Source organism: Athene cunicularia, assembly GCF_003259725.1.
Source record: "Athene cunicularia isolate RWA chromosome 17 unlocalized genomic scaffold, athCun1 chr17_part1, whole genome shotgun sequence".
Classification (NCBI taxonomy): Eukaryota; Metazoa; Chordata; class Aves; order Strigiformes; family Strigidae; genus Athene; species Athene cunicularia.
This window is the reverse complement of record NW_020799122.1, coordinates 114,901-139,556: the sequence shown is the minus strand read 5'-3', so window position 1 is coordinate 139,556 and position 24,656 is coordinate 114,901. Positions and strand designations below refer to the sequence as shown.

At 39.4% G+C, this 24,656-nt stretch overlaps 1 protein-coding gene across 1 annotated transcript in view; it reads left to right on the top strand.

Moving 5' to 3' along the window:
- The window catches only part of RALGPS1 (Ral GEF with PH domain and SH3 binding motif 1), a 100,862-nt gene that overhangs the window by 69,249 nt on the left and 6,957 nt on the right, over window positions 1-24,656 (top strand). The window contains exons 11-15 of the mRNA XM_026860236.1: window positions 629-722; window positions 7,796-7,863; window positions 21,869-21,995; window positions 22,284-22,286; window positions 23,288-23,368. Coding sequence (XP_026716037.1) covers window positions 629-722; window positions 7,796-7,863; window positions 21,869-21,995; window positions 22,284-22,286; window positions 23,288-23,368 — 373 coding nt within the window. The remainder of the gene's footprint in view (window positions 1-628; window positions 723-7,795; window positions 7,864-21,868; window positions 21,996-22,283; window positions 22,287-23,287; window positions 23,369-24,656) is intronic.

Here is a 24,656-nt window from a genome sequence, read left to right as displayed (position 1 = left end):
CCTGCATTCTTACACATTAATTTTGAGTGCTCTTGTTAAAATCAGAATGGAAATTAAAATATGGCCTTGAAGAAACAATATTCAAGAATAATGGGTGCCTTTAAAACAGTTGTCTTTACGAGCGCATAAGAATGAAGTTAGATACTACAAGGCATGTTCCTGTCCATTAGGATCCTGCGTCAAAGGATTTTTCCATCATTCTGAACTTAAATGTCTGTCTGTCTTAGTATTCAGCATTGTAATTGTTAAGTCTCTTCACGTTCATGTGAGAATCACTAACAGCCATGGCGGCAGGCTTTAATTTCCCCCAGAACAGTGAGCATAAAAGTCAAGCAGGGTTTGCAGCAAATAAGTCTTTTCCACTTGTGAGAAAGCATATAATGAAATCCGCCAGCTTTCATCATGATGAAATGCACCTGTGTTTTCCTTAAAAAACTGAGCATCACTTTTGGTCACTAGAATATTGAACATCTTCTTAGAGTCATGTTTCTGCCTGATTTACTCTTCAGCAAGGTTCAAATTCTCTGCCTCCATTAAGATAACCATAAGAACCAGAAAAAAAATGTGAAAGAATAATTCACTTTGTATAATGCAAATGTTCGTCTTTTTTCGTTTGAACGCTCCACAGATCATCTTACAACACTGCCCCATGTGCAAAAGTATTTGAAGTCTGTCCGTTACATTGAAGAACTTCAGAAATTTGTAGAAGATGACAATTATAAGTAAGTACTCTTCTTCGGGTTTTGGGGAATTTGGTGGAGAGATAACTTGACTGTTAGTTTGATTAAGAACTGAACAAAGAGCCACTGGCTGAAGATGTTTTGGGGTTTGTCTATTGTTCTTAATATTTTATTAATGGAGCTTATAATACCAGGATGCCAGAGTGTCTTCTTTTATGACTAACTAGATTTCCAAAATTAAGTACCTCTGTAAAAGTTAAAAGCAGATGAAAATTTAGTCTTTATTCTGTTACATGACAGTTGTATTCTGGGAATTTTGTTCAGGAACCCCAAAGTCACCTCCAAGATGTCCAGGATTGACTCGATGCTGTTGTAAATAACACATTAAAAACATCTTCCAATTTCAAGTTACTGTTTTTAATAAGCTGGTACTTAAGATATGAAGCTGACAGAGGTTTCAGCACGTTAAAGCAGTGCTTCCAGAATTGGTGGAGGAGAGCAAAGCCACACAGTGGTGTGAAACAGACACCATGGAGCACATTGGTCAATATGTGAACACGCTCTGGTTAAAGGAAGTGATAATCCCTGGCCAGTAGTTCTTAAAGAACTGGCACATTAAATCATAGGTCAAGCAGCCAAGGTTTTAAATAACCAAGGTATTGCTATATAATTAAGTATTGACAAATATAGTACCTCTATTTAGGTGAACAGAATTAAAAGTACTCAAGGCAACCAGATGCTCAGTACTGTGATCGTGGTATGAAGGATCTTAGATATGTTTTGGAGAGCAAGGTTGCTAATGAACTTCTTCTAAAAAGTCTTGTTAACAGTTTTATTAAATGCTTCAGTTAAGAACTTTGTTTCAGAATTTGTGTGCACTTAGACCATATGCTAATAAAACAGTATTAGAAGGGTTCATTGAAGTAGAAGATGATTTGGATATCACAAAGGAAGAATAATCAGATGCTCTGATGACTGAACCGATAGTGACTCAAAAATCAAAATGTTACGTATTTATTCTAACAACAGTTCATGGTATTGATCAGTAGATGTCTGTCAGAAGTGAGATACAGCCATGAAAATACAAATTCATCCCTACTCCCTATCAAATACAGTGTTTCTGTAAAAAATTAATTATTAATACTGCTTTAAAAGGAGCTGGTGAGACCTTATGCAGAGTATTGTATGCAATTCTGGCCATCCATGCTTAGAGTGGGTTTAAAAAATTTCTGGTGCAATCAGGTGAGTAACACTTGATCATGTAATACCAGGCTTAAAGAGCTAGGTTTGGCTTTAGCCTAGAAAAGGAGGAGTTTAGGTAACAGAATCACTTACATATAAACACAATTGGGAGAAAATAGGAAGGGTAAAGAGCAATTTAAACTAAATTGTAATGGTAGCACAAGATTAAATGAATACAAAAATTTAGAAGCTAAATGTGGAAATATGGTTCCTAATCATCAGAGTAAGGGAATTCTGGAACAGCTTCTTAATTGGAGTAGCAAGCCAAGTAATTAATTTTAAGTTGAAACTTGATCAGTTAATGAAGTGAAAGCTACCAGTTAGTGTTTGTGAAAAGGAAAGAGCAGGTTCAGTGAATCAGAAGATTGTGTACTGCCAGCGTGGAGTTCACATACGTATGAGGAGAAGGAGTGACCTACCCTGACCATTCTACATTTCTCTGCAGTTGGAGCCAATATTGCTGGCACGCAGATGCAAACTCCTCTTGAGGCAGCTCAGGGTAAAAAGGTGTCACCATAACAGAGACAAAAGAGCCATGTTTGAGTGTAGCACTAGTCAAGCACTTTGTCTCTTCAGTTCTGAAGATAACTGCAGCTGGTGGTAGCTCCAGCTGCCAGAGCGGTCCCACGTGGCGCTGGTTCAGGGCGCTGTGCGGGCAGTGCTGCACCAGTCCTCAGCCAGATCTGCCCAGAGGCACCCTGGTGGTAAATGTCTGTGGAACTTTGCTTTTCCTGAGAGAATAATTCTAAAAGTAAACCCTTTCATACAAGGTATTCTTTTGGAACTTCTCTGAGTATTATCAGGACATGCTTCAAATAGGGAGAACATGTCCAAGATTTGTCCCCTTGCTTAGGGTAAACTTCAGCAAAAGAAGCTGAACCAGCACTGGGTAGTTCATTGCAAAAGGTCATACTTTGTTATGGTTTGATAGGTTTGTGCTTTTGTGTCTGGTTGATCGCAGATACTAAGAATAGTGATGTTTCTGTAGGAAAATTATTTGGGGAAAAAAAAAATGTCGTGAAACAAGTGGTTTCTGTAAGTGTATGATACTATAACATAGTATTTGTAAAAACTACAAGTCATGAGTAATTCCAGTTTAAATTTGAAAATCATTTTAATTTCAGCAGCAGCCTTGCTGATAATGCAGGAGTTATTATGATAATGCTTTAGTTATTTTTGAGACTATTTCAATCAAATTTAGCAGTTTTCTTGCAAGGCTTCACTATGGCAAGGAAAAACTGGGCTGAAGTCACAAGAGGTATTAAAAAGAGGGAAAGATTTGATTCTTAGCATAGTAAAGTTGCTGCAGTTTATATACATTGGAGAACTTTGGCCTTTTTCCACCATGTTTCATCAGAATAAAGCTTTAAATTAGAGTCTGTATTCATCAGAACTCATCACAACTACCCTTAAAGAGAACTCTCATTCCTCTTCCATCTTTGTATTTGATAAGAAGTTTTTGGATTTTGTTTTGAATATTGATTTCCCATTTTCCTCTCAGTTTTCCCTAATGGATCTTCAGTTTCATAGCATTTTCTGGTCCCATGCCAGAAGAAACTGTAAGCCTTAAAAAGGCAAGTTTTTTGTAGTGGGAAAGAATCTCCTCTCTCTTTCCAGTGACTGCTCTTTTTGAGCCAGGGACAGCATTAGTGTGCTCTGAAGAGATGTGTGCTTGACCTTTGGCAGGGAGAACAGAACTATCTCAGTACCAGGCTGTCAGGGAGAGAAGCTTAGACAGTTGCCCTAAAATGTGTTGGCAGGATCCCAACACATGTTACACCAAATAAGAACCTCAATTACACTGAAAAGGAAAATTTGGCAGCCACTTTATATAAACAAAGCTTTTCTCTACAATTTTTCGTGCCAGCCCAATTGCTTGCTTTAAGTTCGTGCTTGTCAGCAAGTAGGAACACTCCAGAAAACCCCTGACAATGATGTCATATCCTAAAAATAATAGATCTTTCTTGCTGAGCCCATATACTGCTCTCTGCAAAAGCAGAGAAATTATCTAGTTTCAAAACTAAGGGGGCAACAATGGGACCTAAATCGTCAGGATTTCTTCCTGTTATACCCAACATGTATTGCTAATCATTGTTATGTCATGACATCACCAGCAGCCATTGTGCTTCAGAGATACCATGATGCAGCTGCAGCAGGATCTTCTTCCTCCTCCAGGAGTGTAAGAGGTGACCTGAGGAGAGCGCTTGCCCCCAGGTGTGGAGTTTTTCCCTGAGCAGCACCTTGCCACATCCTTTCCTAACCTGCCACGCCTTGCAGCGATTCCAAAACAGTTTTTTTGGCTGACCTGGTATCATTAGGTCAGGCCTGGTATAATCCACAGCTGTTCTTTGAGCAAAGCCCATTTGAAGGCTGTTCTTTGTGATACAGTGTTGTCTGGACGGGACCATCGGGATTGGAATCCATTCTGTAGGCTGCCATCTATACTTACACTTCAGTTCTTCACAGCATATTAGGCAAGATACGGATATTCCAATATGCTAGTAAGATGATTTATAAAAAAATCAGTTCAAATTTAGATTCGGATAGGCAGGATGCTATGTGAAAGCATCCAAGAGAAAATAGTATTCAATTAAAACATTATACTGACTCCTAACAATGATGGTGCTATAAAAGGGCCAGCTGCACCACATTGGTTTTAGTCTTATGGTGACAGGAATTGTATGGCAGGTGCTTAAAATATTAGTATTTATAGCAGTGAACCTTGGCCACAGTCCATCTTAAATAAGCCTCTCAGGCAGCTGTATCACCTGGACCTTTGCTACCACGAGTTGTCAAAGGCAGGGCTAGGGGGAAACTTTACCGTTAGTCTGAGATTTGTGGTGCTCCAGAGGCCATATGGATCCATAGCTGTAGTTGTGACCTGGCTGCCTCTTCCACAGGACATTCTCGGGGACAGCGAAGCTTCCAGAAAGTTTTGGACCTACTGTTTAAGCGCTACACAGGCAGCCCAAAATGTTCCAGATGTCAGACCCATTTTGCTTCGTACACAAATACTGATCAGGAATGCCCTGAGTGACAGCTTTGAGGACTGCACTGCTTTATTCCAACTTAGATCTTCCTTGTCTCAAGAAAGATGAATAAATTTTGTACAACCTCCTCATGGAGCAGCTAAATTTCTTGTTCATGTAAGGCTGTTCTCTCTCTTCATTCATTTGCTTAATATAAGGAGAATTGAGTAAAAGTATCTTTTCTATCCTAGCAGCAGTTCCGTCCTGTACTGGAGAGCATACTCTCATGAAACTGAACGGTGTTCAAGACTGGCTACCTGTTTTGTTTCTTGCGTTGTGTTAGGTTCCTCTTTTCCTGCTTATTGGGAAGGTTATTCTTAAATGAGCTACATGGCGGCATGCAGTACCAGAGTGGTATTTAAGACTAGGTTGGGACAGAGGTCCAGCTTTACAGAGCATACCATCCCATTCCAGAAAACATTCTGAGTATCAGGCTTTAAAAAATAAATTGTTTACATCATCTTTTAACTATCCAAGAACAAATCCTTCACATAACTGTCCGTATGCCTTGTTCTTTAAAAGCTTTGTCTTGATTCTCAAAGGTAAATAGGTGGTTTGTTAATTCAGTGAATCTCTATGCTGATTTTTTTTCCTAGAGATTTTACTTCTAGTTTTTGTTTCACCTTAGGTTGTTAATACTAACTCCATACTTTTGGAATTTCAGTTTTTAACGGGCAGTTTTTGCGGTTGATACGAGGATTTATTCTGGCATGTCTCTTAGCTGAACTCTTGCTGTATAATTTTGGAATGTTGACATTTCATATATCAGCACCTAGACCTTGCACTAAGACTAGGCTTCCTCACCATGGTAAATCAGAAATGGTGTTTTTGAAAAGAATTTCTGAAAAAAAATAACAGTGCTGGATGAATATAGGATGTTGGATGAATATAGTGACTTGTAAGATGACTTTCTGGTCCTCTTGGCTCAATGTCCCAGTGGAGAGCAGTGACGAACGGCGTCCTCGGGGTTGGGGTTGGGACCAGCACTGTTGTACATCTTTGCTGGGGACACGGACAGTGGGATGAGGCACCCTCAGCGAGTTCCCACCTACCCTGAGCTGTGTGGTGTGACCAACACGCCGAGGGAAGGATCCAGCCAGAGGGACCTGGGCAGTCTGGGGAGGGGCCATGGGCAAACCTCATGGTGTTCAACAAGGCCAAGGGCAAGGTCCTGCCCATGGGTCAGAGCAATCGGGCGAGGAAGGGATGGAGAGCAGCCCCCAGGAGGACTTGGGGGGTTTGGTGAGTGGAAAACTGCCTGTGAGCCAGCAGCAGGCACTCACAGCCCAGAAAGGCACCCGTGGAAGAAATTCCCCCCTGTGAGGGTGGTGAGGCCCTGGCACAGGTTGCCCAGAGGAGCTGTGGCTGCCCCCTCCCTGGCAGGGTTCAAGGCCAGGTTGGACGGGGCTTTGGGCAACCTGGGCTAGGGGATGGTGTCTCTGCCCGGGGCAGGGGTGGCACTGGATGGGCTTTAAGGTCCCTTCCAGCCCAAACCAGTCCATGATTCTATGATCATTTACAGGTGCAAACACAAAAAAGAGAGTGTCTTTATGGTTATGAGTGGTTTATTAGACATGCTGGAACAGAGGTAGTTTTTCACTTGCAGTAATACTGGTGAATATCACTGGGGAGAGTGGGCTGTGAGAATATAATTTGGTCTGTGATGGATATGAATGATGAATGTTGGGTGTAAGCACATCAGATGTCAAAGTCTGACAGACCTGTTGATCTTATCACACTAAGCCTCTGAGGGGCCAGAGATTCTGAGAGTGGTATTTGGGAGACACTGCTCATGCTGCTGGCATGACTGTATGCACGGTGTAGCAAGGTGAGAGCAGACGAGCATGCGTGTACATGAGTGTAACCTGTGCTTCTCAGTGGAAAATGCAGTGTCAGAGGAATTGCAAGAATTAATTTGGGTGGTAACAAACAAGCCAAGACTGGTTGAAACTGTAATGAGTATCTCCTCTTTGAAATAAAAATGAGTTTGATTGTTTCCAGCCTTCTGGTCAAGGGAGGGAGGAGGAGGGAAGATGGTCCAAGAATGACATCTCATTATCAGAATATATTCCTTTTTTTCACAGTTTATTTAAACATTTTGTTAAACATGTCAGTATGGATATTTTATCTTTACCAAAACTCAAATATAGGCTTATATTTATCTGTTGTTCTTTTAATACACCCTGTATTTTCTTAGGTTGACTAGCTAAATTGCATTTTTGTTGTTTTGAAAATATTGCAGAATTCTGGCATTGTTGAAGTCAGTGACCCAACTGTCAGAGACTTAGCAAGGGCTGTTTCAAACAACATTATATAACTTCACATTTTCTAGAGAGATGGCCAGTGGAGAGTGATGTCATCTCATTTTATAGCACTGAAGACTCATTTGTTGCACTGTCAGTGAACCTTTAAGTGCAGCACACACCACAGGTGCTTTCTAGATTGTATAATGATACATATATGGTAAAAGAATAAATCAACTTTTCATGCACAGAGGGAATAAAATATTTGCTATTAGGTTTGTATCTAAATTCACTAATTTTTGGAGGGGGTTTTTTCAGGTGAGGACTATATGAAATTATGGTTTTACAGTCAGAGTATAAAATACCAATTTCCACTTCTGTTTTTGTAGACTTCCCTCACAGTTTCTTTCTTAGATCTAACAGGTAGTGATTTACTTAAAAAAATTTATTGTTTAGTTACCTAACAAAATAAATAACTACACTTTCAACAAAGTAAAATTCCTGCTTACCACCACTGGCAAAATAATTACTTTCTTCAGTTTCTTTCAACTTTCATTGAGAAAATTTTTTTGTTAATTTCTCTAAAAACTTGTTTTTCCAGATTATCATTAAGAATTGAGCCAGGTAACAGCTCTCCTCGACTGGTTTCCTCCAAAGAAGATCTTGCAGGTATAAAACTTCATTTGAAAATCTGAGTAAGGAAATTATTTTAATTACAGAAATCCTCCACTGAAGTATATGGGAAAACCCCAGAGGCGTTTTGGAGGAATTAATCAGTTTCAAATATGGGCTTTTGTTGCAATTACAGAATTACCTTGTAAGGGCTATCAGAGAATTGATCCTTTCCATGCATAAGCCCAGTTTCAGAACATCCTTGGCCCACAACACCATTCCTCTGATTGTTGTAAAAGATCTGATTTTTATCGCAGATTTCTATGTAGCCAGCTTGTACTTGGGTTAGTACTGTCCTTTGTCATAAATAATTTCTTCCTTTATGATATTCACCCTCAGAAGTTCTTACAGTAACAAATTATATCCCTCATATCAAGATTGATTTCACACACATCAGCATTCATTTGATCAGGTAAAACAAATCCACTGATCTTAAATGAATGAAAACAATTTGATTTCAGAAGTAAGACTTAATTTGCAGAGATTGTAGAGGAGGGATGTGCTGTTATTTGACTTTCTGGAGGACGGGTTTTTCTGGATGGCAAAGAGGAATGTTTTTAAGAGGATTTACTAGTAGGTTTCCCATTTTTAATAGTTAGCATAAAACCTATTGGACTTTCCTCTGCTGAGATTGAAAACCCAGGTACAGCACAGTGCATGTAACATCAATCCCTGGCACTGCCCAGCATGAAGTGCTGAGGTTGTCGGCATCGGCACCGATCTCCCACTTGCCCCGCTACCACGTCAGAGTCTACTCAGGGATGCCGATTCCCAGTGGCATTGTTGCAAGCTTTGTTGTCCAGAAGCCAGACCTGGTAATTCAGAGGTATTAACAGTAGTATGAGTCATCAATAAAGATTGCTGACTTGTCTATAAACAGTCGCAGTCCAAGGGATAACACAGGCTGTTTGTTAGCATTGGAACAGAAATCAGATTGTGTCATTTTTTACAAATGCTTGCATTTTCATTATTATTTAATAAGTGAGGAGTGAGCGCTCTTTCAGAACAAGCGAAGCCATGCAGTGAATAACATAGGAAATTATCCCTTCAGGTGTGAACTAACACATAAATTTGAGACAATTTAATTGTGTAAAGCAGGACAGAATTTCTAATAGCTTTTAGCAACATCTAAAAAACTACAATACCAGCCATAAACTGACCAAAACAAATCTGCTGTACCATCACAGTTTATTTCTATGAACAGACTAAATAAACATCAGACTATGTGAAATGTATTTACTCCTATAGGAGCCATTACCTCAAAAGCTCTTATATATAAATCTCTGAAACCAGAATGGCCAATTTTTGGTCTCATTGTGTTAAACCGTGTCTGAATGTAGAAAACTCAAGGGGCCCAGACCACATCTGACAAGCAATTTCATTTGGCATTCAAAATGTCTTTTCTTCTCACCAAAGCAGAGAGACACAAAGTGAGTGTAAGAGAGAAAGAAAAAGGAAGATGCTAAATATGAAAAGAGAAAAATGTGGGTTTTTTTCCTCTGCCTCCCAGCTCTTCAGGTTGGCTGCTGTGAAATCCTTTCTCATTGTCGAGTGGCCAGTCAGTTATAGGGAACCTCTCGTTTGTCTCAGGATCATGAATGCTGTTCCCAGAGTCAGATGAACATTTGACCTGGTCTTAGTCCATCCAGTTCTAAGAAAAAAAAAGAATAAAATCTATAGCAATAATAATTTGGAAGAAAACATTTCTTCAGGAAGGCATTGTCCCCCTCTGCCCTCAATGCCCAGTGTTGTTAATTGCTGTGTAAAATACAAGGAAGTAGTTCACAGGAGGTTTTTTTAACTAGGTAAGTTCAAAAGCAGTTCTTCATGAACACTTTATTTGCACAGACGTGTATGGCTCTGGCTGGGATGGAGTCAGCTTTCCCCATAGCAGCCCTCATAGTGCTGTGCTTGGTGTCTGTAGCTAGAAGGGTGAGGCATCGGTGTTCCGGCCGCTGCTGCGCGGTGCTCACTGCATCAAGGCTGCCTCCAAACCCGCGCCCCAAAGGAGACTGGTAGGCTAGTGGTGGGCAACAAGTTGGGAGGGGACATAGCCAGGACAGGCGACCCACGCTGACCCAAGAGATATCCCATACCATGGGACATGCTCAGAGTAAAAGCTGAGAAAGGGAGGGCCATTCGTGATCAAGACGTTTGTCTTCCAAAGCGACCGCTGCGAGTGCTGAGGCCCTTCTTCCAGGCACTGGCTGGACATTGCCTTCTGATCTGAAGTAGAGAATAAATTATTTTTGTTTTCCTTTGCTTCTGTACACGGCTTTTGCTTTTCTTTATTAAACTGCCTCTATCTTGACCCACAAGGGGTTTTTTAATGTTATTTTCAACCCCTCTGTCCTGCAGAGGAGGGTGTTGATAGAGCAGCTTGGTGGGCACCTGGCAGCCAGCCAGGGTCAACCCACCACAATATGGAATATTTGATTTTCCTTTTGTGAGGATTTGCTTTTTCATATTTGAAACTTAAAACTAAGTGATTGTCTCCCATGTGATTATATCTTACATATGTAAGGCAAATATATGAGTGAACTTTTTGTTGCCTGGCTTTCACATTGTATTGCTCACATTTTAAATTCTTTACACTAGGGTTTTGATGTTAACATTTCCCTAGGATGACTGTGGCAGTTCTGATTTCGATCATAGCAGCATAGTATGTGATTATCACCAGTACTCTGTAATTCTTAATCAAGGGCTTAGACTTCATTAGAGCTGTAACAGAAGACAATTAAAAATACAGTTCCAAGGTTGGAAACAAGAACTTTGAACTGTCCTGAGCCAGGCAAGTAGTATGGCTTTATACTGCAGTGAGCTCGGCTGGAGGCCACGAGCACTGTGGTTGGGACAGTGTTCAGTAGTGGAGCAGGGCTCCGGATAGTATCTGCCAGTTTTGGGAGAGGGTGAACCTGCAGTGCCCCTATATGCTCTGTGAGGGTGCTTTATTCAGAGTGAAAATTAATATGACTAGAAACTAAGTCTTGAGTCATTCTTATGGCTCCATTCCTCTGTTAGTATTTCCTTCGAAAGCTTGACACACTTGTGGACTGCTGTATTGCTTGCTCAGCTAGAGAGTTCTCACTCTCTGCCAGTTAGACAATGAATGCCACCAGCATTTTGTAATACCCATATGAAATTTTCACTGACCTGCGCCTATGTGGCTGCAAAAATGCTACTAAAGGGAATTGAAAAATCAAATTAATTTCTGGAGAAAGTTAGCTTGAATTCAAAATTGAAATTTGAATTTTGAATGAAGCATGCAGGCAATAATTCATTGTTTATTTCACAACATTAATAAATAGAAATATACCCATATGTTAGTCTTGAGCTAAAATACCCAAATATCAGTAATAAGATATATTTGACCATGGAGAATTAAAAATAGCACATTTGAAGGTATTCAAGTCAACTTTATTTCGAATTATAGTTTGAGATTGTTTCCACTTCAGCCATTATGTGCCAGCAGTAAATCCTCTGCAGTCAGCAAGCTGTAATGATAAGAGATGATCTCAAAATAGTTTAGGCAGTGGTTTATGTTCCAGTCAATAGTTTAAGGCATAGGAGTCTGAATATAGTGATTTTAAGGTAAAATAAAGGTTCTTGGCCCGTAAGGGTAGTCATCAGTTCAGTTCTCCTGATAGTCAAACAGTTAATAGGTCACTAATAGCAGTAAGTCTAGCTGAGTTCTGCGTGTGACATACTCCTTTTTATAGGTTGCCATGTGTTATGGCAAATATGGAGAAGAAGCTCAATATCATTGTAATAATTCCAAAGTCTATAATGGACTTAAGTGAAGGGAATAGGGTCTTCTTTGTGTCCTAAAATATAATTACTTGTGTTGGTGATGGAAATGGATTTTCCTTCCCAGCATTACAACTTTATCTTCCACCCAACTTTGGTTTTCTCTCTTTCAGAAGAAGAGGAACAGTTTACTCTAGCCAGGGACATTGTGGGTTTCTTTTTTTCCCCTTAAAGTATCTTTATGAGTGTGAGGCTCAATAAAAACAGTTAAATCCTTCAGTATTTCTGTTTGCAAAGTACTGGAGAAAACCATGTGTCCATTTTCCACTTTGGTTGCCAACTGGTTTTCCAGTAAATTCAAACAGGACGCAGACATCTGATTAAAGTGAATGTCTCGCAACAAGCTATGTTTTGTATATTAGTGGCTAAGATGGTCTCATTTAATTACCAGATACATACATAATTGTGAATAGTGCTTTCACAGGAAGATTCGATGCCTTCCATAACACTGCAGAGATTCTTGTCTCTTGCAAGTAGCATTTAAAATGGAGCTTTAAACAGTTTAATTGTGTGCTTTCAGGAACTGTGTGATTCACACAACTTCCTTGGCAGCAACTTAAGCCTGTTCATTCTGCCTTGCTATAGTTTGAGAAAGAGAGAGAAAGCGGCTAGAGAGCTTATAGTATGCTAACTGTTCACAGTTTCCAGTTAAATTAGCTGTAAAAGACATCTGTGTTCCTGCAGTGCGGGCTAGAAGGTGCCCAGCATTTATGGTACAGCTATTAGATTGTTTTGGACGGTATAACTCAATACATTTTCCCAGAACAAAAGAAAATATTTAATGTTATGTATGGTAAATAATTTAGCCTTCTAAGCAACTGAAGATCCTTAGAACTTGCACACCAAGTATAGCTCGGTATAGAAAACTTCATGTGTGTTCTTTATCATCGTAATGTTATTTTGAAAAGTTCAGGGCATGGTGCTAATCAGAACATAGAAAATGGTTACTCCTTCTCTGAAATACACCATGTTTATCCTGTCCTGGAAAACAATATTAAAAAGATAAAGTAATGTTAAAATAATTACCATGTCTAATACTAAGTGACTCAAAGACTGGTCTTTATGATTCTGTGATTTTTTAATGAACCTCTTCATTAAAGTTAGCATTTAAAAGTCCTTTTTAGCAACAGCCAGGCCTCAGCTATGCGCAGCACTTATTTTGGGGTTTTTGTTACACAGTAATCAGCGATGGACTCTCATCCCCTCTTTTTTTTTTTTCTTTTTTTCTTTTTTTTTTTTTCCCCAATTAGGTTTTGGTATAATTCTTGAGAGGAGAAGTAGTAGACCAGGCATTTTATGTTACCACCCTGCCAGGAATCTGGGGTAATTAATCTGAAACGGGAGTATTCTCTTCTCTGTTATTGGGGTAAAATCTAACCCATTCTGCTGAGTCCATTCACCTTTGAGAGCTACTGAGGAACTTTTAATATTTCTTTTAATTAGAAGCAGTAGATTTCTTGGATGTAAAGTATGTGATATATAGGAATTAAAAATGGTGAAAATGTAGAAACAGAAGGAAGAAAGACCGGGATGTTTGCACATTTGTAACCCTCTGAAAGTAGGTATACTACACTAGTGACGTCTGTACAGCAGTCCCAGCATTTTAGAATAGAAAGAACCCCACGCTGTCATTTTCCATGTAAACACTGAGTTTGACATTTAGTTTTGCCATCTGTTTTACTGGTTGCTTTGGCAACTAATAAATAGTTTGTGCTAAGTGTTTTAGCAGCCAGTCCTTCTGTGGAAATGAGGATTGTCTAATCCTCCTGCAAGTGCTTGGTTATTGCTTCATGTGCATAGTGTCTGCTTTTCTTACACTGTACTTAAGGTAGAAATGTAAGATCTAAGTTTTCTTCACAAAGAAGTTTACAGACAATCCAGAAAACTTTGCTCTTTAGTTTCAAACTTATTTCCAATCTCTTCCTATGTGATCCTTTCCCTACAAATTTTTACAACTCATTTGAATATTTTTGGAATAAATTAATACCAGGGAAATGTATGCGATTCACATGTTGTCAGCTACTAAATCCAGCCAGAGTTAGTGTGCTGTGTTGTTTTTTTTTTTCTTAACAGGCCAAAGCTTCACAAAAACTAGCATGTTCTGTCAAAGCAAATACAAAGTTATCAGGGAGAGAATGATCATGCTCAGTTTCTAACATTATCACTCTCTACTACTTTCTTTGACTTCCTTGCCAAACAAGTCTCTTTAATGTACTGGTTTACTGATGCTTATTTTAACTATCAAGCTATTACTCCCTAGGAATGTTAGAACAATATAAAACAGCCAGAGGACAAGGGGATTTTCTGCTCTGGGGTTGGTTTTTTTTTGTCTGTCTTCAGAGCAGTCACTTGAAATCGTTTCTGCAAAAAGGGGTTTTTCTGATGGATTGGTTAATGTATTTTGTTGAACCCAAACTTTAGAGTTTCCCTGCAGCTGTGCTCTCACAGTGGGTGTATCTTCACTGCCAATGTGGATGTCATCCAAGCTCATGCACTACCCTGCAGATTCAGCTGCAAGAAATTCAGCGGTTTTGCTGAAGTGTAAGTAAGGGTTTGCACATTCCACTGGTGCAGTATAAGTAACACAAATTCTGACAATTAGTGATTCCATAAAAGTAACACCTGAAATTGAAAGTATCACTTCTAGTCAGGAAGCATTTGAAGGAAATACACTCAAGTGTGCTTACTGTGCAGTCAGAGGTACATTAGAAATACGGGTCCTTGTACTTGATCTTCACAGAGTGGCACAGACAAAAGCGTCCCAGGATCCTGGTACTCTTGTCTGCCTTGCTGTTGTCCTTGCTGACTGTATTAAACTTGTGATCTTGCCTCTGCTGTAATTTCATCTTTCACTACATTATTAACATATTTCTACAGTCCTACTCTTGGAGATACCAGATTGAGGAGTACTGGGCAAACTCCTCTAGGGTCCATTTTGTACATTTTGACACTTTGTATATGAACATCAGCAAACTCCCATGTGTCCACATGACTTTCTGGCAATTACAGCAAAAAACATAAGCCAGAATTGAACGGTGCAAGAAGATTGAGCTACTTCCTCACACATGCCCTCAGGTTTTTCATAACAGTGATTGAGACAGGGTGAACGGAGCTGCACCTGCCTAAGCTGTACTGACCCATTAAGGGACGTTGGTATCCCGAGATAACAACCCAGCACGATCCACTGTTATACTTAAATTTATGGGAAGAAAAAGTATATGTTAATATACTCATGTGATTGAAGATCTCTTTTTTATAATTGTTGTTACTGATAGACATTACAAAAGATTGACATACGTGTCAGTGTTTATTACCTCACTGCAAACTATGCTTTTGGAATTAACTTTTAAATTAGTGGATTTTGTTAATGCAAATTTGAATGTAGAGCAAAGACTACATCACAGGAGGACCACACTGTGCATGTATTCCAAGCATTCTTGGCACTGGTAGGTGGTAGCATTTGTGAAAAAACAAAAAAACAAACAAAAAAAACCCCAACCAACCAAAAAAAAAAAAAACCAAACCAAAAAACCCTGGGCCAAACTATTCTTGTTGCAGATTTGAAGAGAGATATATGAGACAATAAGGGCTATGAAGAAACATCTTCGAATAAATTGCCTAATAATTGTATTCTGGAATTCTGTAAACATAAAATGGGTTCTAAAAAATAGAACCTGAAAGTAAAATGAAGCAAAATAATACCACGTACTCCAGGTCTCTCTCAACCTGTTGTTTTTTGTTTGTTTGTTTAAGAAATTTGGGATGGGAGATTACTTGCACAAAGCAAAATCAATTGAGTTTGGTATTGTCCACATAATGACTTTTTCAGATTATAACTGAAGAAGTTTGTTATTAGATGACTTTAAGCTGTTTTCTGATTATTTAGGAAAGCAAACCTTCACATTTCACCTGAAAATCCACTAAAGGCTGTAATAACAGAGGATCATTGAGAAGTAGTAGGGAATCAAGAAAAAAGAACAAGCTGTAGCTAGATAAGTGGAAGATAGAATTTAAAGCAACTGAGAATGATTTGAAGGAAAATGTAAACAGGTAGCAGAATGTTCTTTACATGTGTTAGAAGTAGAAGGCACTTGAGAAAATAGTGGTTGATCTGGACTGTCAGTGAAAGAAAAACACTGAGGGAAGGAAAGGACAGTGCAGAAAAGCCAGACAGTTTATTTGCAGCAATAATCATGAGTTCTACTGAATGTTTCCCTAGACTTAACATATTCTTCTTAAATGCAAAAAGATGAAAAGAGAATGAGGATTTGTAAAAATATGAGGTCTGGAACAAAACAGTGAATTAATCTTTTTCTTCCTATGATATTTTTGGAATTAGAAATTCTTGATTGCTTAAGTGGACAGACTAATATTCTATACCAATTATTGTCCTTAGAGTGAAGAAAAAAAAAAAAAAGCACTGCAGAATAAGGTTTCCAAATCACTTTTTATAAACATATCTGTACCTTTTGCTGTTACGTAGAGAGGAGGTGAAGATTAGAATAGGAGACACTAATTACAGCAACAGGGATCATGTGGCAGAAACACAAAATTTTGTTTATGTTCTGTTCACTTCCAGGGCATGGTATTAGTAATTGTTCATAGTCCTCTTGAAAAAAAGAACACTTTCATTCAAAAACCAAAATCATCTTCTTGACCTCTGCAGCAACAGGCCTTTGCATACTGTTTCCAAAGAGATTTTTTTTTTTTTTTTTTTTTGGGGGGGGGGGTGGCTTTTGTGGGTCTTGGGGGAGCATGGAGAGGTGCAGCCAAAGACTCCAATTCTTGTTCTTAGTTTGCTCTTGTCTTGAGAAGCAGCCATGACATACTTGTCTCTTGCATGTTGTATGCATTAAAAGGTTTTAGTTGAATTGTAAAGCAATATTCTGGAAGTTAGAACTATGCATTTACAGTAGGCATCATTCTAGATTTAATTTTTTTGCATCATTCTTGATTCTGTGCACAAAGTTCTTTTTATTGTGTGTTTTGCAAGTAGGTCTTTCTATTTGAAAGTTTTAATTATCACCCACTGACTTTGGTTACAATGGCAACAGAACAGTAAAAATTTACAGCAAAGATTTAACTAGAGAGTCTGTGGCTTGGAATGTCTTTATTAAGTTTTAGAAACAGAGCTGGTAAGTATCAGCTTTACTTCTTAGCTGCTCACCAAAAAATAGTAAACAGTTGAGACTGTTTTACCTTTCTGAAGAAATCACTCAATTTTTCACCATACAATATGCAACTCACTTTCAGTTTTCTGTTTGGATGCCGAGTATTGGTTTATTGATAGATTTTTAGTAGACAAAAATTGTGAACTGTAACTCCTTCACCCTGTTGCTTTTTTTAAAAGCTCTGGAGACTGTAAATGTTCACATGTTCTACTGAAGGATTGCAAAAGTAACATTCATTTATAACATTTGAAGGATTATTCATGGAAAAATTATGCAAAGGAAAAAACAGTGAGATCCTTTGGGATATGTGTAAACTTTTCCAAATGTTCTTGCCACAGATCTCTGAACAGCACTCGGCTCGCTCTGATGAAGTTGTCTCACGTTCCCTAATGCAAACAAATTTTTAATGTTTTAATATTTTTATACATTATTTTTGTGCATGTCAGCATAGTCTTGAAAATGATGCTGAGACATAATGAAAACCAAACTAACCCTTGTTCGTGCCAGCTGACTGGAAAATCCTACTAAGAGTGCTTTGTCTCCATGAAAGGCAAAATAACAGAATAGCAATCATGGTAACAGTATGCACTAGGAGTGGAGCCAGGAGAGTAAAGAGGAGAGTTAGCAGTAGCAGATGACTTCACTTATTGGAAAAAAAGGGGCAAAATAACTCAATCTCAAATGAATTTAAATATTGGAATTTTGTTATCAGCAGTATCAGGCACAGCTTTCCCAGCTAATTGCTCAGCAGTCTGGTATGTCCATAAACATCCCTCGGTCTGTGCCGTTTTCATCAGTATCTCACCACTTACCCTCTTTGGCATCCTTCTTGGCACAGGCCCGCTTATCTCTTACCCCTTTACAGAAATGAGGTCATCTCCCCTGTGCCCCATCACTCATGTTGACACCCTCTGCACCCCAGACTGCTTGCTGAACTGAGTGTACCCTGCAGCACAGGTCCTGTCTAAGGAGAACTCTGAACTTCACAGTTCATCTTCACAGAAATTTGACAGCAGAGCAGATGTAAAGACTTTGTAAAGCTTTTTAAGCTCAGATTCTTTTTGCCTTAGCACAGGTCTAACAGAGACAAACTGTGTATTTTCCTTCTCTTGCCTTGGCGATGTGGAAGATGAACAACTACACAGAAAATGACCACTCCAGACAGTAATACCAGCACAGCTGATACTTCTGTCTTCATCTTATCCCACAAAGCATCCTGTTTTCTGTCATCAGGATCCTCACTAAAGACACCTAACTAGGGATTAGAGTGAGTCCATTACCTCCTTTCACAGGACTGATGAAAGCAATTGTGATTGTCATGTGTAATATATTGCAAGGAAGCCAGGCTGGAACTGTTGGCTTAGGTTGTAAGGCTCCTAGACCTATTTGCACAAATTCTGTCACCCTTGACACATCTCACCTTAGCCAGGCAGTATTTTAATCTGAACTGAAGTCTGATTCGATAGTCTTACTTTCAATGTGAGATATGCAGTCCTTTTAGACATATTACATCATTACTTTCAGGGTTTTTTGAGCAAACTTTTTCTGTTCTGAAGCTGTCCAGGTAATAAAAACACTTCCTCAAATCGAGTTATAAGGATCAATCTTTAAATATTTTTGTGTTGTATTCATATTAGTGCAAATTTCACTCCATGCTTCCTAAATAAAAAAAAAAAAAAAAAAAAAGGAGGGTAGAGTGAAAACTCTCAAAAGAACTATTTTCGTTGGTAGACGACATCTCTTATTTTTTGTAGGTTTTGAAAGTGATAACATTTGAATCTATAAATAGTTTAAAATACCTGGACTCAGATCCAGCTGACTTTGATTTTGTAATGGCTTTATTGTGTCAGCTCAAGACTTGTTATTTTGCTGTTCTTTCTCTAGGTAAAGTAGTTTTGGTGCAGTCTTCATGCTTTAGTTCAATGAATATTGTCTTAGAATCAAATTAGTTAGTCATATTGCTTTCAGCTCTGTGGCTATCCATGGTGAAAAACTTTAAACTCGTATGTATTAGAAAATTTAATAGTTATTTTGACATGTGGCATAGTGTCTAGGTGAAAAAGTACTGCATCATACTCATTTAGGACTGTGCCTTGAGATTGCTACTCTTTCACAAGCTGTAGTTTCAACAGTTTGTTAAACATAATGCTTCAGTAGCTCTCGGCAAACTATAATGCCATCCACTCAATGTAGATCAGCATTTAGAACTGGCACCAGCAAGAAGGAACTGAATGACGCAACAGGAAGCAATAGAAAACTGAACCAATCCTGCAGCCAGATTAAGGGACAAGTGGTAACCTCAGAGTGGCCATACTAACACTGAAGTTTATGCTGAGTTTCAGAATAAACTCTCGCTGATACCTGTTCATAATTTTCAGAAAAATTCTTTCAGCTGCCACTGTCTTCATGCTGGGTCTTGGTTCCAATGTATTTTAAGCTTCTTAGCAGGTAGTGAACATCTCAGTAGTCCTAAGTATTTTACTGTTCACAAGTTGAAAAGTATCTGATGAAAAGGCACTGTAAAGAAAGCATGTAGAGATAATTCCTTTTTGTGAATCTAGTTCATCAGGAGGGCTCGAGGTTTTCAAATAAAACAACTTCTAATCATTTCTGAAACTTATGAAGGCATTTAGTTTGTCTCTGCATAAATTTTAAGAATTTGTAAAAGACTTTAGTGAAATATATGCTCTTGCTTATAATGCAGGAGACAAGATTTTCAGACCTAATGGTGAAATACGAACTCAGTTTTTACACTGAACTAGTCACCACCGGATTGTGCTTAGGTTCATACTTCTTATATTCTAACTTGTGCTTAGCCTCTATGGCAGAAGAGGAAGATGAACCCTATTGTCTTTAGGGCAGAAGCTTCCCATGTCCTCTTACAGCCCAAATGTAACAAAATTTTAATTGAAAATGCAGCAGAATGTTGTACTCAGCCCTACTCTGACCTCCCAGGTGTATGGTTCTCTTTGAATCTCTGGATCAAGGAATGATTAAAAGTGCATTTTTTTTTAAACTTCATGTGGCCGTCAAGCATAAGACCTTCTCTGAAGCCACATATGGCAGTGACTCATGCTACTGGTGTCATGTTTCACAAATGCTCGATTGTGTGATAGTAGCAAAGACAGGCAAGCAAGATGATACATAGGAATAAGGTAGAAAACAGGTTTACAGACTGTTTTCTCTTTGTTCTCCCATTAGATTGATGATCTGAGGAACAATATTACTGAAGCTTCCTCTAATGAACTCATTTCCCCTCTCCCTATTGCTAGAAGCAGTTTCCTCTTTCTGCTTGTCTTGAGGCTCCTTTCGTTGTTAAACACCATAATGAAGGGTTTGCTCAAATGTGCAGAACAGTGTGGATGACATTTTTCCCCTTACTGCTAAGGAAAAACCTTTGCAATTATTCATTGTAACGATCCAGTTCGTAGTGAAATTCCTGAGTCTAGGCTATGGGCAAATAAAAATACAAATAATTTGGATTGAATTCCTATATTTCATACAACTTGACATAAGTCAATATTGCAGAGTGGGTATGGACAGTAAAGTACCTTGCATCAATTTGCATTATTTTTTGCCTCTCACTAGGACAAACTCATCACTGGTTTTCCTGTTTCTACTTGTCTCATGAATCCTCAGTTCAAGGCAGCAGAAACTGATGAGTAACTTCTGTTCTCGGGGAGAGATGGAGTAGCCTATATAACAGAATCATCGAGTATCTCAAGTTGGAAGGGACCCATAAGCATTATCGAGTCCAACCCCCTGCTTCTCGCAGGACTGCCTAAAACTAAATTAGATTAGGAAGAGTGTTGTCCAGACGCTCCCTGTACTCTGACAGACTTGGTGCCCTGACTACTTGCCTGGGGAGCCTGTTCAGTGGCAAACCACCCTCGCAGAACCATTTCTGTCACAAGTGTACATTCATGTCCTGTTGTCAAATTGTGCCCTGGAATGTTGGGGGTTTCCTTGTTTGGTTTTGGTTTTTTTTTTATGACCATCACTAATTTGAGGCCTGACACCCCTGTAAGGATTGTGATGATAGTTGTATGCGGTTTTTCACATCACAGAGTTTGTCTCGGTCGACGTATTAACAGGTGGGTTTAGGTTAGAGGCCAAAAGCCAACTAAGCTAAGGTTGCTGAAGCCTTTGAGAACTGGTTCCTGTAATGCAGGGGAAAGTCTGTTTCACTGCGACCTGAGCTGTACCAGGTCCAGAGAGAGATATGGGGCAGGCAGACAGACACTTTCGTGACCACTATTCCCACTTCTGTCACAAGCAGCAGTGCCACAACGAAACATTTAAAAGTGAAATCTCAACTGTTTATTGTGAAGCCAAGAATAGCATTGCATTCACTGAGGATGATGATAGGCCATGTTGTTCTCCACTGTATTGCAAAGTTCACTGCCAGCCTTTTGCGAACAGCATCAAGGAACTGGAACAAGAACAGCTTGTCCATGTTTTCCATGAGGCCTCATAAAATCTGTAAAATGAGAGGAAGAATAATTGCAGTGAGACATCTCTAGAGCTCATAGATGATTGAGAAGTAATGCATCTGTCTGGCCATTAGATAGATGAAAAGCCCCTGCTTTCTCTTGCATGCCCAAGCTGTGAGTCAGTGTGAGCAGATTGTTTACAGTTTATTCACAACATGGAGTTGTGAACAAAATTCAAAACATGTGTGAGCATTTCTGCTCACACCCGAAGTACAAACTGACTTTATGGCTCTGCATATTACACTTTGGCACATCCAGCTTTTGTAAGGGTGCCAAGACTTTTTGTAGGAGTTCATTGTTAAAAGTATGTGCAAAGCTGTTTTAAAAATTACTTCCAGACAGTTCAAGAATATAGAGATGAATTCATAAGAGAAATGGATGGTGTAACCCTAATGCCCAAGAAACAGTTATTCAGAAATGGTGCCTTTTGGTTATCTGTAACAATTCATTTAAATCAGTGGCTAAAAATGGCAGCCCATGAAATTTCTGAGGTTTGCATCCATTCGATGTTAAACGATCTCTGTCTTTCAGGTCCATCTGACGTGTCGGCAATTATGAAATTCAGCAGGAGACCCACATGTCCTGATGCCTCAGTAGCAGCAAGTCTACCTACCCCTCCTGTACCGCGGCACAGGAAGAGTCACAGCCTGGGAAACAAGTGGGTACTCGGCCTGTCTCGGGCAGGTTCGCGAAGGCTCTGGTGTTTGTCCCTTCCATTTGGTGTGTTGCGAGAGTGTTTCAGGCTTTACTGTGTATTCTCTAGGTGTTCTCCAACGGCCTCTCCACAGGTAGGGCGGGGCGGGGGGGCGGTTACACTGCGGTACCGTAATTAATAAAATAATAATTATAATAAACCCAAAGTGATCAAGACTGCGTTATGAGCACGAGAAAGCCCCCTTCTAAGCGACTCCAGCTGTTTCCGGAATAGGAAATGGGCTGTGGGCAGCAGGTGCTGGCCACGGCGTCTGAGGCTGCGGTGATCTCTGAACTCCTGACAACACCGGCTCCGTCGTGCTGAGCCCTCAGACATCAGTCCTGGGAACACTAAAACCGAGCGAAGCAGCCGAGCCGGGGCAGGAGGGCAGATGGGCCGCGGGCTCAGGGGAGGAACAGGGACTGTCACTGCACCATGGCACCCATTTGTCTCAGCCCCCAGCAGCAGCATGCAGCTGGCGGGGCCTGTTACAGGTGTGCTTGCTTGTGGGAAACAAACAACAATACCATGTCTAATCACTGTAATCAACATACAGATGTTGCCTTATAAATATTGACTTACAGAGGAACTGGGGTTTGTGTTCCTGAAGTGCTCAGCTTTTGAAGGAAAAGCAGCACAATGAAAGTTAAAGTAACATGTAGATGCCTGGTACTTAAACACAGCAGTGTTTAAATTACTTTGTTCACCACCAAGGTATAAATGGGAAGGCTCATGTAAGCTTCTTCTCATTTTAGACTTTGCAGTGAACTCTAAAGACTTCAACTTTGAAACATGGTTTGACTAAGCAATTTCTGTGGTACTCCTTAGAGATTATCCTGGCAATCCACATACCTTGACCTTGTATTTTCCCTTGGGTGGTTTTCTTACTCCTTCTCTGTACTACTCTTTTTCTAGATAGCAGCGAAAGCTCAGAATTTAGTGAGGATCTGCCATCAGGGCTTGAAAGGTGAGTTAGTCTTCATGTACACTCACTGAGCAGTCTACAGACTTAGCTAAGAAATTCATGAATGATCCCTAACATAGGTAAGCCTTAAATCAATAGTTGTTTTCATCAAATTATTGATTAGTTATGAAGAAATGTCAAACGTTCTGAAATAAAACATTGTAAAGTTACTGTGGTTTTCTTCTCATGGGCCTGAAAACATTGGGAACTATCTCTGTCACATTTACCAACCCCTAACTGTTGAAGTCTCAGACTAGAATGTCCCTCATCAGATATTTGCACTCACAAACAGGGGTCGTTTGTATGCCACGCTGGGGCCTAACTGGAGGGTACCGATCCGGAATTCTCCTAGGAGTCAAAGCTGTGTCTACAGGTATGGTTCAGGGTCTACCTTGTGCAGTGTATGGTGTTAAACTTCCATGTGGGGGTCTATGCTTTCTTGGTGTAAGGTATTTCGTGTCCAAAAGTATCCTTTCATGACCATATCAACTCATGGTAATCTTCCCATCCTGCTTGTGAAAACTCCTGTTAATGCTAAAGCAGGGGTATGGCCCATTCAGATTAAATTCAGTTTCACTGTGGTTTAACTAATTATATCTGGGTTCCATATTGTAGGAACCTAGTGTTTACTTTGAGTTTTATGACATTACAGAAGCAAGTTTGTCATGAAGGCCTTCTTTGCTTTCTGTGACAAATAAAGGTGTTAGAAGGATACCTTCTTGATGCTTCCTCACAATTTATTTCCTGATTTTCAGGACAGCTACCCATAACATCAGTTTGTGTCTGAGACCTATAGTATGTGTGTTGATTCTGTACGGTAAAGAGGTGTTAACCTTGGACCTCAAGTAAGAGAGGGAACATCTGCAGTGCCATATGTAGCAGGTGCTCTCGATGTTGCTAGTCACTAAGTCATGGGCTTTTCAGAAACAGGTAATCCATTTACAGGCCAGAGAGAGGTGACATGGAAAATTGTGTATAGTTAGAGGGAGAAAAATAATTAATTGCATCCATACCTGACCTGGACTTGACAAATTCTGTGGTAGTGGGAAGTGAAGAAGTATATATGAACAGTCAAGAAAATAGGGCCTTGAAACAGTATTCTGCAAATACTGAGATTTAGTTGGAGTTTAAATCCAGGCAGGTTTTATTTTGTATAAATTAATTTGCTCTAGCCAGTGTAGAAATGTTGATATAATATGTAAGTACAGCCATTTTACTTGAGCTAGTAACATTTGATAGCTGCATAAGTTAGAAGTTGGACAAGCATAAAAATGCATACATTAAAAATAAGTAAAGGAACAGTATTTCAGCTATTACACCTACTGCTGGAAAATACTGTCTTTAACACATCCACGTTTCAAAAATGTATACAAGCTAGAAATACAAAATAATAGAAGATAAAAACATGAAAAGCCTATTAAATCCACAAAGAAGAATTATTCCCTGAAATACATTTCTTATGTTTATCCACAGTCAAGTAATTCTAACGCTCGAGTTTGTTCTTCCTTTTCTGGGATCTTCCACTCTTCTATCAGAAGACTAGAACTGCCAAGAATACACATTAGCATAGTCAAGGCAATTCCATTTAATTGAGGAAGATGCACCTGCCAGTTTGAGGGGCTGTTCCTGCATAGGTGTGTTGCTGTGTCTATATACGACAT